Source organism: Lepidochelys kempii, chromosome 1 (genome assembly GCF_965140285.1).
Source record: "Lepidochelys kempii isolate rLepKem1 chromosome 1, rLepKem1.hap1, whole genome shotgun sequence".
Lineage (NCBI taxonomy): Eukaryota > Metazoa > Chordata > Testudines > Cheloniidae > Lepidochelys > Lepidochelys kempii.
The window spans coordinates 302607082-302626630 of NC_136380.1; the positions used below are offsets into that span (position 1 = coordinate 302607082).

The 19549-nt window shown below is 39.4% G+C and overlaps 1 protein-coding gene across 5 annotated transcripts in view; it reads right to left on the reverse strand.

The window, feature by feature from the left end:
- The window catches only part of DOCK4 (dedicator of cytokinesis 4), a 426144-nt gene that overhangs the window by 216288 nt on the left and 190307 nt on the right, over positions 1-19549 (reverse strand). For all 5 annotated transcript variants that reach the window (XR_012156797.2, XM_073328106.2, XM_073328104.2 and 2 more), the window contains exon 8: positions 17458-17609. Coding sequence is in view for 4 of the 5 variants with exons in the window: in XM_073328106.2 (XP_073184207.1) it covers positions 17458-17609 (152 nt within the window). In the remaining variant the exon portion in view is untranslated. The remainder of the gene's footprint in view (positions 1-17457; positions 17610-19549) is intronic.

A 19549-nucleotide genomic window follows, 5' to 3' on the forward strand; every position in this document is an offset into this window, starting at 1 on the left:
GGGGCAAAAAAGGCTGGATTACCCTTCCCTGCTCAAATACCAGGCAAACTTCATCCATAAATGAGGGCAGATACATGATCTGCAGAAAATACTGAAAACCAAATGGGGGAGGCTGTTTGGCTCTTTCCCTTCTTTGAACAGAAAATGTGACTGAAGAAAACCAGAATTTGTAACTTGGATGTTAAATGGAAGTGTTAGAGACCCATTTAGTCTGTGTAGAAAACGAAGTGGAGTCGCAGGCAAAGATGGTAGCCAATATTCTGGGACACTCAAGAAATAGCTCACAACTCCAGCAGAGCTGCCTAACTGTCAGACAGAGGCACGTGAGAACTCTGCCAGGCCTAAAAACCTCTACAGCCTGGGAATCTCCACACTGGTGTCTAAAACAATGGACAAAACCTTTGCGGCCCAACCACCAGCCTACAGTACTAGCCATGCAACAAGAGAGGGAGCCTGCATTGTGCACTTTTGAAGAGCAGATGAGTGGATGCTTCGGCATGGAGTCTCCCAGAATCTTAGGAAGAATTTCTGAGCCAACTAGAATTCCTCCTGCAACTGCCACCATCGCACAGCTCCTCCTCTCTTCCCAACACAAGTACAAGCTGATCCTATGAATTCTCAACGTTTAGCTGAAGCAAAAAGAAAGGCAGCATTCTCTCTATACCTTAAAAAAAATATCAAGCACCGAGAAAACTGCATGTCTCATTTGCAGTATTGCCAACACCAAGCGTTCAAAAATTGTGAGTCTGGTGCCAAAAAAAAAATATCATGAGATTGGCTTACAAGTCATGATTATAATAATATAATATAATATAATATAATATAATATAATATAATATAATATAATATAATATAATATAAAAGCTATATTTCTCCTGTAATCACATGAACCTGGGTCTTTAAGAGATGTTGTAAGACTTGCATTAAAATCACAAGAGTTGGCAACATTATAATTGCTATGCTTATTTTCAGCTTCTTGGGATGAAAACATTTTGAAGTGATGCGATGTTGTAAGGGGCACCTGTCTGAAATTATACCAAACACTGTGGTCAACTTCAAGCTGATGCCTCATATACATCTTTAAAAATGTATTTAGAAACAGTTCTGCCGATTCATTTTGTTTTTTCTTTCCTTCCCACCGAAAAACAATAGCTTTATTTCTCAAGAATTCATCACAGCCTGCTGTTTTATTTCAAGTCAAAATCCCATTTTGTGACATCAGAGTCATGTCCGAGGCAACCACCAGCAATGTTACAAAGGATGTGGATTCAAAGTAAGAAATAAACAGCAGGATCCGATTAACTTCTAAGTAACAAAGATCCTGGTTTTCATGCAAGTGTCGTAAGTACTTAAAAACAGAGCATGAAAAATACCAAAAACCACAACCATATTCATTTCTAAATAGCAGGGTTTTAAAATATTTGCATGAGTTGCCAGTAGATATTTAAAGTGCAGCTGTAACCAGAAAAGTGAATTAAAATTACATCATGGAGTTCTATGATCATTTGCTTCCCATGACTTCCACATCAAATTTGCTCTGTTTACAAGTAAAAAAGATGTTTTTATTTCTAAGAGCTAGCACTGCAAATTCAGCCTAAGTTTGGACAGTTCAGTTGTGTGTTTTCTGGCTCACTCATCAGTACTAAAGATTCTGCAACTGGATCTTGGTTAGCAATTCTCTTTTTATTGTGAAAGGCAAAATAGAATCTAGTTAACTCTCACTTAGTTGTGTTGGCTCTGCAGTGCAACCAGGTGTTAGAAAGTGAGTAGCCATTCAAACACACCCAGGAACAAGCCATTGCATGATAAAAAATTATTTTTACATAGTCACTTTTCTGACCATGCCTGCATCTTAAGACTATGGTTTTCTGTAAACTGGGTGTCAAGGTTCCTCCCCCACTCTGAACTCTAGGGTACAGATGTGAGGACCTGCATGAAAAAACCTCCTAAGCTTATCTTTACCAGCTTAGGTCAAAACTTCCCCAAGGTACAAAATATTACCCCCGTTGTCCTTGGACTGGCCGCTACCACCACCAAACTAATACTGGTTACTGGGGAAGAGCTGTTTGGACGCGTCCTTCCCCCCAAAATACTTCCCAAAACCTTGCACCCCACTTCCTGGACAAGGTTTGGTAAAAAGCCTCACCAATTTGCCTAGGTGACTACAGACCCAGACCCTTGGATCTTAAGAACAATGAACAATCCTCCCAACACTTACACCCCCCCTTTCCTGGGAAATGTTGGAATAAAAGCCTCACCAATTTGCATAGGTGACCACAGACCCAAACCCTTGGATCTGAGAACAATGAAAAGGCATTCAGTTTTCTTACAAGAAGACTTTGAATAAAAATAGAAGTAAATAGAAATAAAGAAATCCCCCCTGTAAAATCAGGATGGTAGATATCTTACAGGGTAATTAGATTCAAAATCATAGAGAACCCCCCTAGGCAAAACCTTAAGTTACACAAAAGATACACAGACAGAAATAGTTATTCTATTCAGCACAATTCTTTTCTCAGCCATTTAAAGAAATCATAATCTAACACATACCTAGCTAGATTACTTACTAAAAGTTCTAAGACTCCATTCCTGTTCTGTCCCTGGCAAGCAGCATACAGACAGACACAGACCCTTTGTTTCTCTCCCTCCTCCCAGCTTTTGAAAGTATCTCGTCTCCTCATTGGTCATTTTGGTCAGGTGCCAGCGAGGTTACCTTTAGCTTCTTAACCCTTTACAGGTGAGAGGAGCTTTCCCCCTGGCCAGGAGGGATTTCAAAGGGGTTTACCCTTCCCTTTATATTTATGACACTGGGTATGTGTGCTGAGTTATGTTTTAAGTGCATGTTGTAAATACCATTTAGCATCCAGTGTGGAAGACGACAGGTATGTTTACACCAGATGCCAAATGGAGATTATATTGATCAAAGCATGTTAGCCAGCACAACTCTCAACTCCTTTTCCTAGTGCAGACCAAGCCCACATAATTACTACTGGTCCAGAATGAAATACAGAAATGAAGCTTATAGATAATGAGTTTCAATACAGGGAAATGCTGGGATCTGTGGTGAAGAAGAGGGTTTTTTAAGCTAGAGCATTACAGTTCTCAAATTTGCATGTATAAGAACATAATGGACATCTGAAATCACTCCTTCTCAATTGAAGGGGGGGAAAATGTCAGCTTATTAATGCCGAAATTAATGGTTACTAACAGGAGTTGGCCAGAGGAATAGGCAGACAGAGTTGGGCCTTCCGCCGATCTAGGGAATGAGAGAGGGGTAACCCTTAGAGAGAGGAAGGCATGTATATAGACTGTTTTATTGTTTTAAGATCTGCTTTCTTTAGATGGCTTTTGTTCTAATACTTTGCTTTAAGAAGGCTATTTGGTTATTGGATATCACTGTCATTGCCCCTGGAGGGGACAGAACTGCAGGCTGAAGGTAAGTCAGACCTGCTGAAGTCATCATAGGGGATGGCAGTCAGGACCTGATCTCAGAGGATCTTGTGATTCTACCCAGAAAGAAGAGCGATGGCATTAGGCTGAAACCTTACCAGGGGTACACTCAAGGAGACCAAGAGGGACCTGAGGTGCAGGAAGCTTGGGAATAGAGTCACAAGTGATCATGTTACGCACAGCCCAGCTTTTCTTAACCAACATTCATTATACAGTGAGCCATGTGTCTGAGCCCACCGAAAAACCCTTCTAGAAAATCCGAAAAAACAAACTAGCCTGCTTTACATTTCTAAGCTTCCAAATGTCACCTGTGCCCTTCACAAACCTCTATAGACATTTTCTTTTTTCTTCACTTTCTGTAAAGGATTAAGTTTATCTGATTTTGCAATTAGTGCAGCTATGAAAATGCAGTGAAAATATAATCCATTATTAATGAGTTTAACTCTCAGAAAAACACAAAAACAAACATTCCTCTCTTCTTTTTTTGTGCTAAGTATATTTGCTGAATTTGTGGAGTCTCAGTGCAATATGTGCTAAATGATATATGAAATGAAAACTCCTTGCACAGTGCACAGAGAAACTTATTGACAAAATTGAGCTGTCTGCTATCACAACAGTACTCCGTACAGCACAGACATAGCCAAATAGTATCCAGCTCCCCAGTTGCAGAAAAATCCCAAGATATGCTCTGTCTCAGGCAGGTGCCCACAGGGAATTAATGCAGACTTGTGGGGGCAGGTAAAGAAGAAAGGAAAGGGAGACTTTTAATCCTTTATATGGAAAAAGAAATATTTAAGCAACAAGAAATATTGACATGTGATGGGTAATTAAAAGTACCTACATTTCTTAATTATTGCACGCTGTATTCTACAAGCAATCGTATTCACACATTCACCCTGAGACATGTAAGGCACAAAACCAATACCGAACCATATGCAAACTTCTGCTGGTGAGAAATACATTCAGACTAAACTGTGTCTATATAATCAGAGTTCACCCCAGTTGAGTCATCTTTTTCCACTAGGATCAGATAATTAAAGATGATAAACAGAAAGCCTCTTTTTAGACAACTGAAAGTGTACAACTTCTTCCCTCGGGGGAATGGCATTAGTTCTTTTAAATGGTGGTGGATGCCAATCCTTCTCTTCAATACCTATCTTATTGCTGTTTATTAACAAACCAATACATTCTTCCACATTTTCACAACCTTCAATAAACACTGGATTTAACACAATGCTTATCACTTAGATGCTGGTTTACATGGTCAAAGCATGTACAAATATTATCTGCTGTTAAAAATATATTAGCTATAGACACATTTTCTGCTCCTTGCCAAAATTTAGATACACAATCCACGTAAATGGCTTTCCAAAACTGGATTTTAGACCTACAAAATAATCTCAGATGCAGTTAACTTCTTTCCTCTCTTTTGAGGTATTACTTTGTTCTCCTATTTACCATTTGAGAGAAGAGCCACAATATCAAAAGACTAGAAAGGGCAGTAACCACATTCCCCACACACATCAGAGAGGACCAAAATAAAATTCGTGGTTGGGCATTGAGCTTGGTGATCACATCATCAACTAACCATGAGGAAATATTCAAATTGCTGTGTTTCTCTACCGTAAATTTCTTATTTAAATGACATCAAAGGCACTGGACAGCTATATCCTGAAATTCTTTACCACCAAATCTTGACATTCTTCTTTGCCAGGCTGCCTTTGTAAGAGCCACCATGCCGCTAATCACCCTTTCTAATTGCCCTTTGGTAGCCTAAGCAATCTCTAGTTGGAGAACAAAACGTATATATAAAACAGAAATATTGGCCATTAAAGCATGAGTTGGTTGCAGCTAACTGAATCTCCCGCCTTTCAAAAAAAAATGGGAGGAAGTGATGTCAGGACATCTGGCTAATGTTCCCCTCAATCTGGGGAACCAACACAGCACTGGTAGCGAATTCTCCAGCAGCTATCACCACAAAAAAACCTTTTGGAGAAGAGAGTTCTGCTGGAGTTGCCTCAGCCCTCTACAGAATAAGCTCCAGCAGTCTTGCAATGACCTTCTGAGGACAGTCTATCCACAGCCCATCTCTTCTGCTGGCTTTCAGGAAGTGTTGTGTACTGTTATGCAGGTTTGAATTGTTCTGTTCTCCTGCATTCACAGATGGCAGCGTCTAGGACAGAGGTTGGCAACCTTTGGCATGCGGCTCATGAGGGTAATCTGCAGGCGGGCTGCGAGACAGTTTGTTTACGTTGACCGTCCGCAGGCAGGGCCCCCTGCAGCTCCGAGTGGCCAGTGGTTCACCATTTCCAGCTGCAGGAAGTGGTGGCCAGTACGTCCCTGTGGCCCGCGCCCACTGGCTGGGAACGGCCAACTCCGGCCATTGGGAGCTGCGGGGGACCGTGCCTGTGGATGGTCAGCAAATGGTCAGCAAAATGTCTCGCAGCCCACCAGCGGATTACCCTGATGGGCCGCGTACTGAAGGTTGCCAAGCCCTGGTCTCGGAGCACAGGCCTCAATTCTGTAAGATATTTAAACATATGTAACTTTAAAGATAGTCCCTTTGACTCACAAGCTTAAAGGGATACACATGCTTAGACTTCTTGCTCAGTTGAGGCCATGGGAGGCAGTATTCTCAGCCTATACTCACTCAGAAAAATGTGTAAATTTGATTTAATGGGATTCTTAGGGCTTTCATAGGGAGGTGAAGGATCTCAAAGTTTGGAAGTTTGAACCAGGTTTTGTGGAAACAACATACTCTTTTCCTCCTTTTCCAAAATCCATGCAACTCTTTATGCAGTACTCCACATGCTTCCCTCCCTAAACACAGATGCTGAAATGTTTTTTTATTTCTGAAATAAAAAATCAATGGTAACAGCCCAGCCCTTGAGTAATCCTACACCAAAAAATCAACACGCATGCAAAGAAGGAGACATTTTGATAAATGGACAGACTGCAGTTCATAGGTTGCAATGGATTTTCAAAAGTACTATTTGAAAGTAATTGTAAAATAGAATGAGGAAAATGTGAAAAGATTAATTATTTATATTAATGCCACTTAAAAAGGTGAAGTTGAGAGTACTACATAGGGATAATTAAATGATAATTCTGGTTTATTCTTTTACATGGTTGAGAAAGGAAGTGTATTGTAACCTTTAAGTATATAACCAAGGGCACAAAAGGGAAAATGCATAATACATCTTGCTCTCATTAGCCTAGGATAAATGACCTACCCCTATTTGTCTATACAGTTTATGAATGTGCACTCTTCTGAGGACAATATGATATTTATAAAACAAGGGAGTTCAAGGTGATGGAAAGAGGGGGATTTATCTTTGCTCCTCATATGTACGGGTCCACAGGTATGAGCCATTTTTGGCAAGACTTTCATATCATATTGACACAGTCACAAAGTATACACATCTCCACCCTTCTGAATTGCTACCTTATAATTGTTGTGTTAATAGATGACCTTATTTGGACAATGCTAACACCATAAACCAAATGGTTTAGAAAAGGTATGATTAGATGGAAGCTTTGTGCTTTGTTAGCAAATGTAAGTTTTACTAAATAACAAGAGACAAATCACTTGCACGTTCTGCTGCAATGTATCAGATGAAGTATAACATACAAAGACACTAATACTGCAGAGATTTAAGGGTCAGCAAAGCAACTGGGATTTTAGGAAGGTGCTGGTGCACTGTTCTCTTACATACCAATCTATGTAAGAACTGAATACTTGTGATCGGAACAAACAGACTTAGGGTGTGTATACGCTCTATTCCCTTTTTCATTTCAGGTTTCTGAGATGATGGCAGCCTGTGTTTTAAATAAAAAAGCAGCAGAGATCTCTAGTTAGCAATGTGTTATGAATTTAAATTTGTGTTAGCAGTTTCCACACACTACAGGTAAAAGCCTCTGAGGAAAATGGGATAAAGCAGTTATCTGGAGAGTAGATATAATTGTGTCAATCTGCATAGGGTCTTACCATCTAATTTAGGATTTTCTATAGCACTTACCACTGTAGTATGTAAGCACTTATGGTCTGCAAGTTCAAGACTGAAGAGACCTAAAAATACTAAAACCAAGATTACCCTGCTCTCACACACAGCTCAGCTTTTAGTACGGTTTGCCTCAGAAAATGTTAACAACTATTTGGAAGACCCTGTTTAACACTATCTGCATCCACTTTGTACTCATTAAATCAATCACAGCTGCAATAAACTGGCACATGCTATTGTACATTAAACTATAGCCTTCAGGTAAGAATGTGAGGTATAACACTAGATGGATGTAGTGCTGTTGAGAAGAAAAATGTCTATACTTCATTCACTCTGATACACGTATACAATTAATATAGTGTTCTACTGGGCAAACTGTATTCTTCTTAAGTGCTGTACATAATTAATAATATTTAGCATTGATATAGCTATTTTCATCAGAGGATCTCAAAGCATTTAATAAAGAAGGTGTTTTAACCCTCATATTATAGATGGGGAAATTGGGGGCACAGAAAAGCTAAAAGGCCTTAACAGAGGACATGCAATGAGTCAGACAAACCATGAACAAACGCCAGATCTCCTGTCTTCCAGTCCAACGTCCTATCCACTGGAACAGTGCCTCTCAATGACTGACATACAAAATAACTTACTTACACAAATGTATGTCTCTTATTCTTGGCAGTAATGGAACGTTTTGATGACCAGACATAAAGTTAACCAAGTCAGAGTAGATAATTTAAATTATTCAGAGGGTCACCCAACTTATGACTGTAACCCTTGTTGCTTATAAAACCAATTTGAATTAAAACAGATAAGCTGCATTTTTCCAAGATCTGATTAAAAAAATCAATGTATTTTTGATTAAACAATCAGTCTTATCAGAGCTCCAATGTAATTGGTCCCTCTGGCTATGCTGAGGCCACACTGTTTCACAAACTACCACAGCTGGCAAGTGGCAAAAGGGGAGGAAAACACACTATGATCAGATGTCAGATTTATTCAGAGAGAAATAAAGGGGCAATAACCACAAAATTGTCATGGATTCTTAAGTGTGTGTAACCCGTTAAACACTTACTAGCTCTGTCATTTTGACCTAATTACAGTAGAGGTTAATTTAAATGATCTTTTGTTCTGGTATGAGGGCAAAAACTCCCCAGAACAAATCCAAATAACCACAGAGCACTTAGCACCATAATGGAGGAGTGTCCATATGCAGACTTAACAGTACACATTCAAAATACTGCATGTTTCCCATTGAACGCAATGTCACAAAGCTAAAGGACTATTCAACTTTCTGAATATTTGCCTATCAATACTACCATCCACCATTTTACATCAACCCAAAAAACAAACTGTTGCATTCTTTCAACCTCAGTGTGTTATGCTAACAAGGTTCCAAGGCTATGGCTAAACTGCCTCGCAGTCCAGACTATGGGTATGTGCACCAAAATGCCGCATTGAAATCCCCCCTTGTGGACACTATGGGCATGAACTAAAAGGTTCCTACTTCATATTAACATAGTCTTCTCTAAATAGGACTGCATTAGTTACCTGGTCTGAATAAGGCAGAACAGGGACTTGAACCTGAGACTATCACATCCCAGGTGAGTGCTCTATCCACTGGGATACAGGCTATTCTGGGGCATCTCTCTCGTTTTTCACAAAAAAAAAACTTTGAAAAGTCTTAGTTTCATCCCATCACAGAATGAGAATATGTTTGAAATCTCAAAAGATTTTGCAGGATGGGAAAACAATTTTCCAGTGAACTGTCATGATGAGGTCACTTCAAATTACTAAAAAAGAAAAGGAGTACTTGTGGCACCTTAGGGACTAACCAATTTATTTGAGCATAAGCTTTCGTGAGCTACAGCTCACTTCATCGGATGCATGAAACAGTATGCATCCGATGAAGTGAGCTGTAGCTCACGAAAGCTTATGCTCAAATAAATTGGTTAGTCCCTAAGGTGCCACAAGTACTCCTTTTCTTTTTGCGAATACAGACTAACACTGCTGTTACTCTGAAACCTTCAAATTACTAGAAACCAGGATTCTCCCGAACACTACTTCTAAGTTTTTACATTGACTCTTGCTCTGATCCTGGGCTACTCAATTTACCTATTCTTAGCTCAGGCCCTCACATCTGTAAAATGGGAAGAATTCCCAATATCTCACAGAGTATGTTGGAAAAATTAATATGCTAATATTTGTTAAGTTGTTTGAAGATGACAAGTACTACATAAATGCTAACTATTGTTATCAATGATTTGACAATATTGCCTTATAAAACATAACATACAAAAAGAATAATTGATTAAAAATACTGACTCAAGACTACAAAAACAAAGTAGTACAAGCCAGAAGTTATGGAGAATCAATATAGTTTTTAATTTCATTCTCCTGCTGGGTCCAGGGTGTGTGCGCACACGCACTGTTTATGAACAATGAACCGGGCTCGGTCCTGAGAAGCCACCCATCATCTGAGGACACATTTAGCTGTTAAGATGTGAATCCCATAAATGTATAGGTTGACAACCACAGTATTGAAATGAGACAACTCTCAATGACGAAATCATAAAAAAATTAACAAAATTTCAACCTTGATAAAATAAAAATAATTTCCACAGTATATACAGTATACAATATACATTCAGTATCACACCCTTCATCCAGGTACTCTCAAGTGCTTTGTAAACATTCTATATCTAAATCCAAAGAGAGACTATATATACACACTGTAGAAGTGCATCATGAGGTGATTTCCTATTTATTCATGTGGGGCTTGATTCTGTTCCTAAATGAAATCACTAACTAAAGCTCTTACACCATTATTCTATCTGTCCATTGTTTGGTTTGGCTTGCTTGCTAGGGTACACTTGTGTCAATGAGAATCTCCCAGTCCTGTCATGGAAACAACCCCTCATTCCCGTTCATAATGCAAAGGCTAGATTGTAAATCTGTTCTGCTTCTGACAACATTGTGAGGAAAATTAAACTTCACTATGGCCAGAGGACAAACTCTTTCTTGAACCTTAATACGAAACTCAGTTTATTAAACCATCATTTTTCCAATATTACTAAGTTTGTTTGTTTTTTATTTTCAAAGCACAGAAATGTTACAGAGATACCATGAATCACTTCAGTATCCCCAAAGGAAAGAAAGAAGATAACATCAAACCCTTCCAGCACTATTCTGAAACTTACAGGTCCTACCTACTGTGGATTAGAAAATCAGCAGTTGTGAATTTTGCAGAAATGACATGATCGTAACAAGATCAAATCATCAACATGTATCAAGGTCTAAGATTATATACCCTATCCATGTATGTCAAAATGCTTTAAAAATGTGCAAATAATTAACACTGTAGCTCGTAAAACACAATTCACTTTGTGGAAAAAAAAAGGCAATACCAACCTGAGTTACTTTCTAGTGGGACAATGTATTTTTCCCCTTAGTAAAATGCAACAAAAAGTTCAGTTTCATTATGCCTAAAATTTTATTGATGAACAATGGGGAGGATTCATTGTCCTGCTCCCTTTGTGACACTCAAGTGACACAAAGAGAGTGGAAACAAACTGCATTGCTCCAACTGGGGATTTCCAGTGTGCACAAAGCTGACATAGCCAGTTCTTCTGTCACTACCTTCTAAAGCCCCAATACACTGGGCATGTCAAGGGAGGAAAGGGAATGTAGAGCTGCAGCATGCTATGCTCCATCTATTCTCAGCTGAAAGATGGCCCCTTGAGGGCTGCTGCCAGTTGGCCTAGTTAAGAGCAGCCTGGAAGATTGCAGACTAGAGGCTGCTCTAAGCAACTCCAGGCTGCAGCAGGGCAGAGAAGTGAGGAGTAGTAATCAACTCCCTAAATTCCCACCCATCCTTGTTGTGCTCAGCAAATCACTGCCACAGACCAGAATCTAGCCCAATGAATGTCCTTTAATCAAATTTACTCATAAAGTATGGGTAAATGAAACTTCTGTTATAACATTTTCTACATTTTGTGTGGAGAAAATATTTTATAAAAAAATCAAGTGTTCCATAGAAAAAGAGCAAACTCCTTCTGTTAAACATTAAAGGTATTAATTTTCTCTGACTACTTTTTTAAACTGGTATTTCAATTACATACAGTCTGTCAAATCTTGAGGTTATGAGAAAAAACACAAACTTTAAAAAATACAGACCTATTGCAAACCACATGAAAGGGAGCTGGGTGCTGCATGAATGACAAAAGAGTCGGGGAATGAAACTGAACATAAGAACAGCCACACTGAGTCAGACCAAAGGTCCATTTAGCCCAGTATCCTGTCTTCCTACAATGGCCAATGCCAGGCGCTTCAGAGGGAATGAGCAGAACAGGTAATCATCAAGTGATCCATCCCCTGTCGCCCATTCCCAGCTTCTGGCAAACAGAGGCTAGGAATACCATCTATGCCCATCCTGGCCAATAGCCATTGATGGACCTCTGCTCCATGAATTTACCTTGTTCTTTTTTGAACCCTGTTATAGTCTATATACTGCCATTAGTACACCCATTTCTTTTCTATTTTCCCTCCACATGCACTTCATACTTAAGAGATTAGCGCAGATCATGTCTCTGATAACAGATCAGTGTACTTTGTTAATGTATTATTTATTACTACCAAGTTTACTGAACTCACAACTTTGGAGTAATAAGTCCCAATCTGCAAAAGACTTACACTTCAACAAGTAATCCCCTGTAATCATTCATTCAGACTATTCATATGAGTAAAGGGCTTACTTTACATTTGAGTAAAATGATACTTAAAATCTGCTGATGTTTAAAAAAGAAAGTAATTAAAATGTTTTCTCAACTTTACTATCATTACATATTCACATTTGTATGAATAAACAACTACCAACCAATGCCTCGCTATAATTATTTACTTACAATTTGTATAAAATTGTATTTTTTTCAAAATCCAATTAAATATTTACTCATTACTCTGAAATTGATTAACGAGCATCAGCTAGTTAACACAAGGTGCACAGGCTGCTACTAACAAGAAAAATATGCCAGCATATAGCTTTGTTTTTCACAGAGAAGGCATCCGTGCTCTGCATCTGTAGTTTTCATTCCATTGTACAGATCACGTGGTTCTAATGCTTTCTGGAGGGTAGTAGTGGCTAAGACACTATCCTTACCCACCTAATATAAAAATGATGGGGATTCTTCCTTCATACAGTCCCACTGAATTATTTATTTACAGCAGAAAGCATCTTCTCTTCCTACCAAATCCACACACACACACACACACCCCCTATTATGAACAAATGGAGAGTCCATTTATCAGGAAGTAGCTGTTATAATACAGTTTAATTCCACTAATGTCTTTAATGTCTTTCAACTCGATAAGCAGCAAAGCCCTGCAAGTACTGCCATTTGCACAGCTATGAACATAATTTCTCAAACAGCTCAAATAGTTTGGTGTTTTGTCTTAAGGAATATTTACAGAAGTGTTTTCAGCTGTGACAAAAAGCACATCTCTACAGCTGTTACCCACTCCAGTTTCACAGGGCTTTTGCTATTTCCACACAGCTGTCACTTAATTATTTTAAGTTGTACTGGTCATCAAAATAGCAAATCCTGAGTTTTGATACAATTTAAAAAACAAAAATAACTCCACAGCCCTAGCAAAACAGCAACAAATGTATAACGGATGTGTTGCAAACCGATCTGTATGACAGACATTTATGTACACACGGAGCGCCATAGTCTTCAGTTGTCCAGTGGATCTCTTACCGTTTTTAGGTACAAATTCCTTTAGCTATTATAGGTAAGGTTTCTGGAAAGTTTATGTTGTACTGCTTTCACTGTCAAATCGCGAGAGTCTTTATTGGCTCACTTAAGCCCTCAAATATGTCCTGACCATTTTAAGTTTGTCAAGTTTCATTCTACAGAAGCTACATTAACAGGCAGAAATGCAAAAACATGCAGTGCACCACAGGTGTGAAAACAAGCCTGCTGCAGTCTATTCTTCACAAGAAAACTGATGATCAAGGTGAGGTCTGTATCATTTCAGCAAGACTTTGCAACCCTTCTTCATAAGAATGATTATTTGCTTTGTCTACTGGTATTTCATTTTCAGAGCTCTGTACTTTACTCTCAGTATATTTTCTGAAAGATTACTGCATGTGATGTAATGGAAAAATCCACATTTTTGTTGGAACTCAGAAAATAGCTATACACACAAGTGAGGCTAATGCTGTACCCAGCAAATTGTTGAAGAAATCCACTTTGAATTAGAGTTCTGGATCGTGCACGTTCTCATCCTGCCATTCCTAATCAAAGATCTTTTCTTACTTATTTCAAGGAATTAAAATGATAAATCTAGTTCCTTAACTACCTTAGCGGTATCAGCAGGTGGTTGATCAGAATTGATTCCACTGTTTTTTCTCTAACTCATCACGACTTGCACAAAGAAGCCTGAATTAGACAGACACCTTAGTTGAAGCATTCTGAAATATCTTGCAGACATGGTTCGGGTCAACAAGCACATCATACCATTCTTCTATGCACATAATGAATGTGTAGGACCTGTGTTCCCTATAAGCTGCATGGTTGCGCAGCTGCCCAGGAGTGAATCAACCGCCACACACTTCATTAGCAGAACTGCGCACATCCGTGTGTTCAGGTGCCCCTCCCTCTGCTGCCTTGCATCCATGTTGCTTCTGCCCTCTGCCTTGGAGCCCCTGGCCAGCTGCTCCTGGTCCCCGCCTGCTTGCTGTACAGAGGGTGGGGGGTGCTGATGTCAGGGTGTCCCCCCCACCGATGTATCCCATCTCTGCAGAGCCAGGAGGTGGGGGGGGGGAGACAAGGCTCAGGAGCAGGAGAGCTGCTGCAGTCTGAACGAGCCTGGTGAGTGAGTGCCTTAAAGAGACAATGCACCATCTCTCATAGACTTCTCCAGCAACTAGTGCACACACACTGTCTCACACACATACAGTCTCTGTGTGTGTGTGTCTCTCTCTCTCTCACACACACACACACACACAGTCTTTCACACTCACCTCCCAACACATACTTGTATTATTGTTGTTGTTGCTTCTTGGTACTTCCTGCAATTCACATATATTCTCTGTAATTTTATTCTTTCAAAGTGTGTTATTTTAGTGTTTTGACTGGTCTATGCATTTCATAATTTTTATTTCTCTCTTATACTTAAATCTAATTCTTTGAGTAGTGAGTTCTAAAATAACTAACCTGTCCTGGCTGGAGTAATTATCCCTATTGGTAACTTTTTAAAAATATACATTTCATCTAGGTTTTTTGTTTCTACTGGTGGCACACATCTGCACATTACCTCGATATCGGTGCACATAACAAAATTCATTCCGCACATGGAAGGAAAAAAATTAGAGGGAACATTGCGTAGGACTGATACTTCATTTACCAGTTTGGCAACATCTACAAGGAGTTCATGCTCTACTGGTTTCAATATTTTCAGCATTCGTTAGTAGTGCATCTCAAAAAACGCTTCAATACATAGGAAACTGCTTTCACAGAGTTTATCCTGCTTTCCCACCACGCTATTTTGGAATCATGGCAACATGCTTTAAGATTTGCCAGTGAGGTGATGAGAAAGCACAGAGATTGTAAAGCTACTCTAAATAGCAACTCCACAATTTCTGAGGAATGGACTGTCAATAACAACCTGGTTCAGATCATGGCAGGCACGTGGGTTACTGATAACTCTAGAAGTTGTGCATGCTCACATAAAAGCATTTCAGTTTCTTGCATTTCATACTACTATTGCCACACCCTTGCCTTCAGCCATCCTAAATGTCCACATTATGTTCCTTCAAGTTCTGAAGCTCTCTCTCAATTAACCCTTCACATGTTCTGCCATTCACTGGAATGAATTCCAGAAAATATTCCTTGATGCCTCCTACTCACAGGTGGCCACAATTCTCAATATGACAGTGAACTGTTTTAGGTGACTAATGTCAGATGTGCCGTCTAGGATTACATAATAGTACCTAGCAGTTTTGATCCTAGTAACGGATGTTTGCGCGATCTCACTAGCAACAAGAATCAATTTATTCTGGGTGGTTTTCCTCCAAAATAGCAGGCAGACATCTCCTTGCCCTTTTTCTACCAAAAATGGTCAGATGTCATTTTGTCAAATTCTGTCATGATTTCCACTTGATCCAAAACATTCCCTCGGCCATGAATGAAAAGATTCTCACAGATAAAAGCCATTTGTTTTCACGCTACTAACAACTATTATCCTATTAATGATCCCATACCAGTGACTTATTTAATTCTTCATGAGGTTTTGTGCCATCTTACCTAAGATATGTTTACCCTGCAGTCTGGTCTCAAAATTCCTTCATTGCAGAAAGACATTGCCCACTTCCATCCTACACTCCGTCTGTACCCAGGAGAGCAGGAAGCCTTTCATGATTCACATTCCCAAAGTCCTTGACACGCTTCCTATCAGACCAGACCCTTGAGACTCTTCCACACTGGGCTCCCCTCCCTATGCTCACGTATATTGAGTGTGGACAAAATGCAGCATGATCCTATCCCCTGATTATCTTCTCTCCTGTCCAGATGAGTGCAGAGGATGGGGGTGAGCACTGTACAACACTTCCATGGCTCTACCCCCATCCCTTGCTCCTCCCCATCTTGCCCGCAACACAACAGTGTTGTCCCACCCCATCCCCTTCTCTTGTGTCCTTCTGAGAAACATACAGCACAAGCTTGCTGTCTTCTGGGGCTCACCACTACCAGCATTGGTGATACTGATGATCCAGATTCAAAAGGTGACTAAAAAAGAAAACACAGGGAATTAAAAAATATGAGCCCCACAGAACCACAGAAGCCAGTTTTGCAAGTGGAAGGGGGAAGAAGATATTGTCACAGTGATGACAAAGGAGGATGACAGTAGAAGCTGTATTTTGTGTAAACTGGAAAGGGATGGCATGGTTATTAAGGAGTCCACAGAAGGTTACAGTAATCAAAACAGGAGATAAGGGCCTGGACAGAATTTTGGCAGTCTGAACATAAAGCAAATGGATCTTAGAAACATTATGGAGGAAGTGGCAGCAAAATATGGATGCAATCTGACTGCTGGAAGAGAAGGAGCAGCTAAAAATGACCCCCACGTTACAAAGTAAATACTGTATGTGCAAACGTGCACGTGGAGGCACACACCTCCAACCTCTCACACAAAAGCAAAATAATATTTGAAAAAAGTGAAGAACTTGGTGGAGAAAAGAAATTAATTTGAAACTAGGATAGTATTTCAAAGTTACTAATGCTCCTCTAATAATCAAGGCCATCCTATACCTGTTTCTGAAAGTATAACTAAGGGCTTGTCTGCAGAGTGGGGTGCTGCACACTACAGGGCTGTGATTTCTAAACTGCACTAACATGTTGTGCATTAATTAGTCTGAGAATCAACTAGGGCAGTGGTTCTCAACCTGGGGTCCGGGGCCCCCTGAGGGGGCCACGAGCAGGTTTCAGGGGGTCCACCAAGTAGGGCCAGCATTAGACTTGCTGGGACCCAGAGGAGAAAGCCAAAGCCCCACCACATGGGGCTGAAGCCCAGTGCCCTTAGCCCTGCCACTGAAGCTAAAGCTGGGACTGAAGCTAAAGCCTTAGCAATGTAGCTTTGCAGGAGCCCCTGTGGCATGGAGCCCTAAGCAATTGCCCTGCTTGTTACCCCCTAATGCCGGCCCTGGCTTTTATATGCAAAAATCCAGTTATTGTGACATAGGTGGGCCATTGAGTTTTTATAGCATGGTGGGGGGGCCTCAGAAAGAAAAAGGTTAAGAACCCCTGAACTAGGGAACCTTTAGTTGACATCAGCAGGGTCTATATGGACCATTTAATGTGTAACACATCAGTGCTCTTTAGAAATCAGACCCCCATACTCAGCATTGCTACACTGTGTAGGCAAGTCCTAAATGTATCACAACTACCTCCATCATGTAAGATTAATGGAACACACTAATCTAAGTCCTTCTGAAAATTGACGTTATTACCTAATTGGTCGATTCTCTTTACTATCAAACAGTGAGAAGATGACTTCCAGTTCCTCTCCCAGATTGGAACACATCAGACTCTTCATCTGCACAAAAAGATGGTGGCTGCTTGCTGGCACAGGAGTGTCTTTCTTTCGATGACGATGCTCCATCTACATATTGGCATCAACAACAACCACATGTATCAGCAGGTTTAAATATTTATAAAAAAGCCTAATACATTAAACATAGTACTAGTTAAACATTCTAAATGTGGGGGTAATTACTTAATCCCAAACCCCTCATTTTAGATGTAGCACCTGTTCTGCAATGAGCCAACTGATTTTTGTCTATTTTGACTTAATCAGGGTTACACACTGGCTCAGTTGGGACTGTTAGAATCCATTAACTTCTAAACTTCCAGCTCCTTCTTCTAACCACCAGAACCTAAAACCACCGTAAGCAGGTATGTACCCAAGCTTTATTCAACATCTGGTTTAAAGAATTGCTCCTTAAAATATACTATACAGTTGCTTTGTAGTTATTATTCTAAAACCAAAAGGTTCACTTTGACATAGTATAATCTGTGCCAGACTGCTCTGTAGGTGAGTTGCTTTTTCCCTTAATAACCTCATTTATCAGTTTATAGTTTGACCATTTTAACAGAACCCAGGATTGGAAAAAAAAAAATCAAGTAGCACTATTTCGGTCTCTTACATTGTGATGAAAAAATTTAATTTTAAAAGCTGACACTTCCAAAGTACTTAATCCTCAATGTAAGCTAACATCTTTTGCTTTTCTCCTTTTTTTATTTTTAAAATTTATGTCTCTTAGCTGATCACTAATTTTAGTAAGATTGCCCATGTTAGCAATAGCTAATTTTATTTCTTTTATTCCTCTTATCTAATTTAGCTAATCTTATGAAGTACTCAGCGTTTTTCCACTTAATTGTATTTTTCATTTTTCTTCACTTGATTACAGTTTCCTTTCCACATAATTAGAAAAATATTTCATATTAAGTGTCCAAATATGATTCTCTAATACTACATACAGTTTTGAACTTTGAGAAAGATCAACCCAGTGTTTTCAAAACGTAACCCAAATACTGAACTGACACCACAATGAAACAGGTGACCTGTAATGTCAAGTCAAATGACAATCAGAATATATAGTAAAAAACAAGAATATTAGCAAATGTAAATATGCTAGCTCACATTTATATGGGCCCAATCTTATCATTTGTGCTTTATTCTATGGCCCATGTTAATTATTGAAATACATTTGCGTTAACAAGAGTAAAACTTAGTTTAAAAAAAGTTTTTAAACTTAAGCAGATAAGACTCTGATCTGTATTACTGCAGCAATTTAACATTACCATAGGTCATATCCAAATCCTACTGAAGTCAATTGGAGTCTTTCCGTTCACTTCAGTGGAGTTTGTATAGATCAGGCCCCTTGAGAAATAATTATGATAATTTCCCATAAAATAAAATGGATCATTCTGTGTCCTGACAGGTTTCAGAGTAGCAGCCATGTTAGTCGGTATCCACAAAAAGAAAACAGTACTTGTGGCACCTTAGAGACTAAAGAATTTATTTGAGCATAAGCTTTCGTGAGCTCACGAAAGCTTATGCTCAAATAAATTTGTTAGTCTCTAAGGTGCCACAAGTACTCTTGTTCTTTCTGTGTCCTGAGAAGCCGAAAGGAGAGTTGTCTCTTATAGCTTTATTGACATCCATGTTATTATATTAGCTGAAGAGACCCCATAACCCAATATGATTAAGAGTGACAATACTCATACAATGGATATATTATTTCAATTCCATTAATCTTGGCATAGCCTAATGCAACTAAGGGCCCAGTTACAGTATTAAAGAAAGCATCTCAGATGATTTTACTCATGAGTAAGCTTTTATGGAACCATTCCAGAATTGTAATGGTTTCAGTGATGATATAGGACATCCACATAACATGGGGAGCACACGCGCACACACACAGAGTCATTGGAAAGTTTAACTCAAATGAAAGCATCTCTCATAACTACAGACATATCAAAATAGCCCCAAAGAAATTTCTGATATCAAGACAAATTCCATTATGTTATCAATAGAAA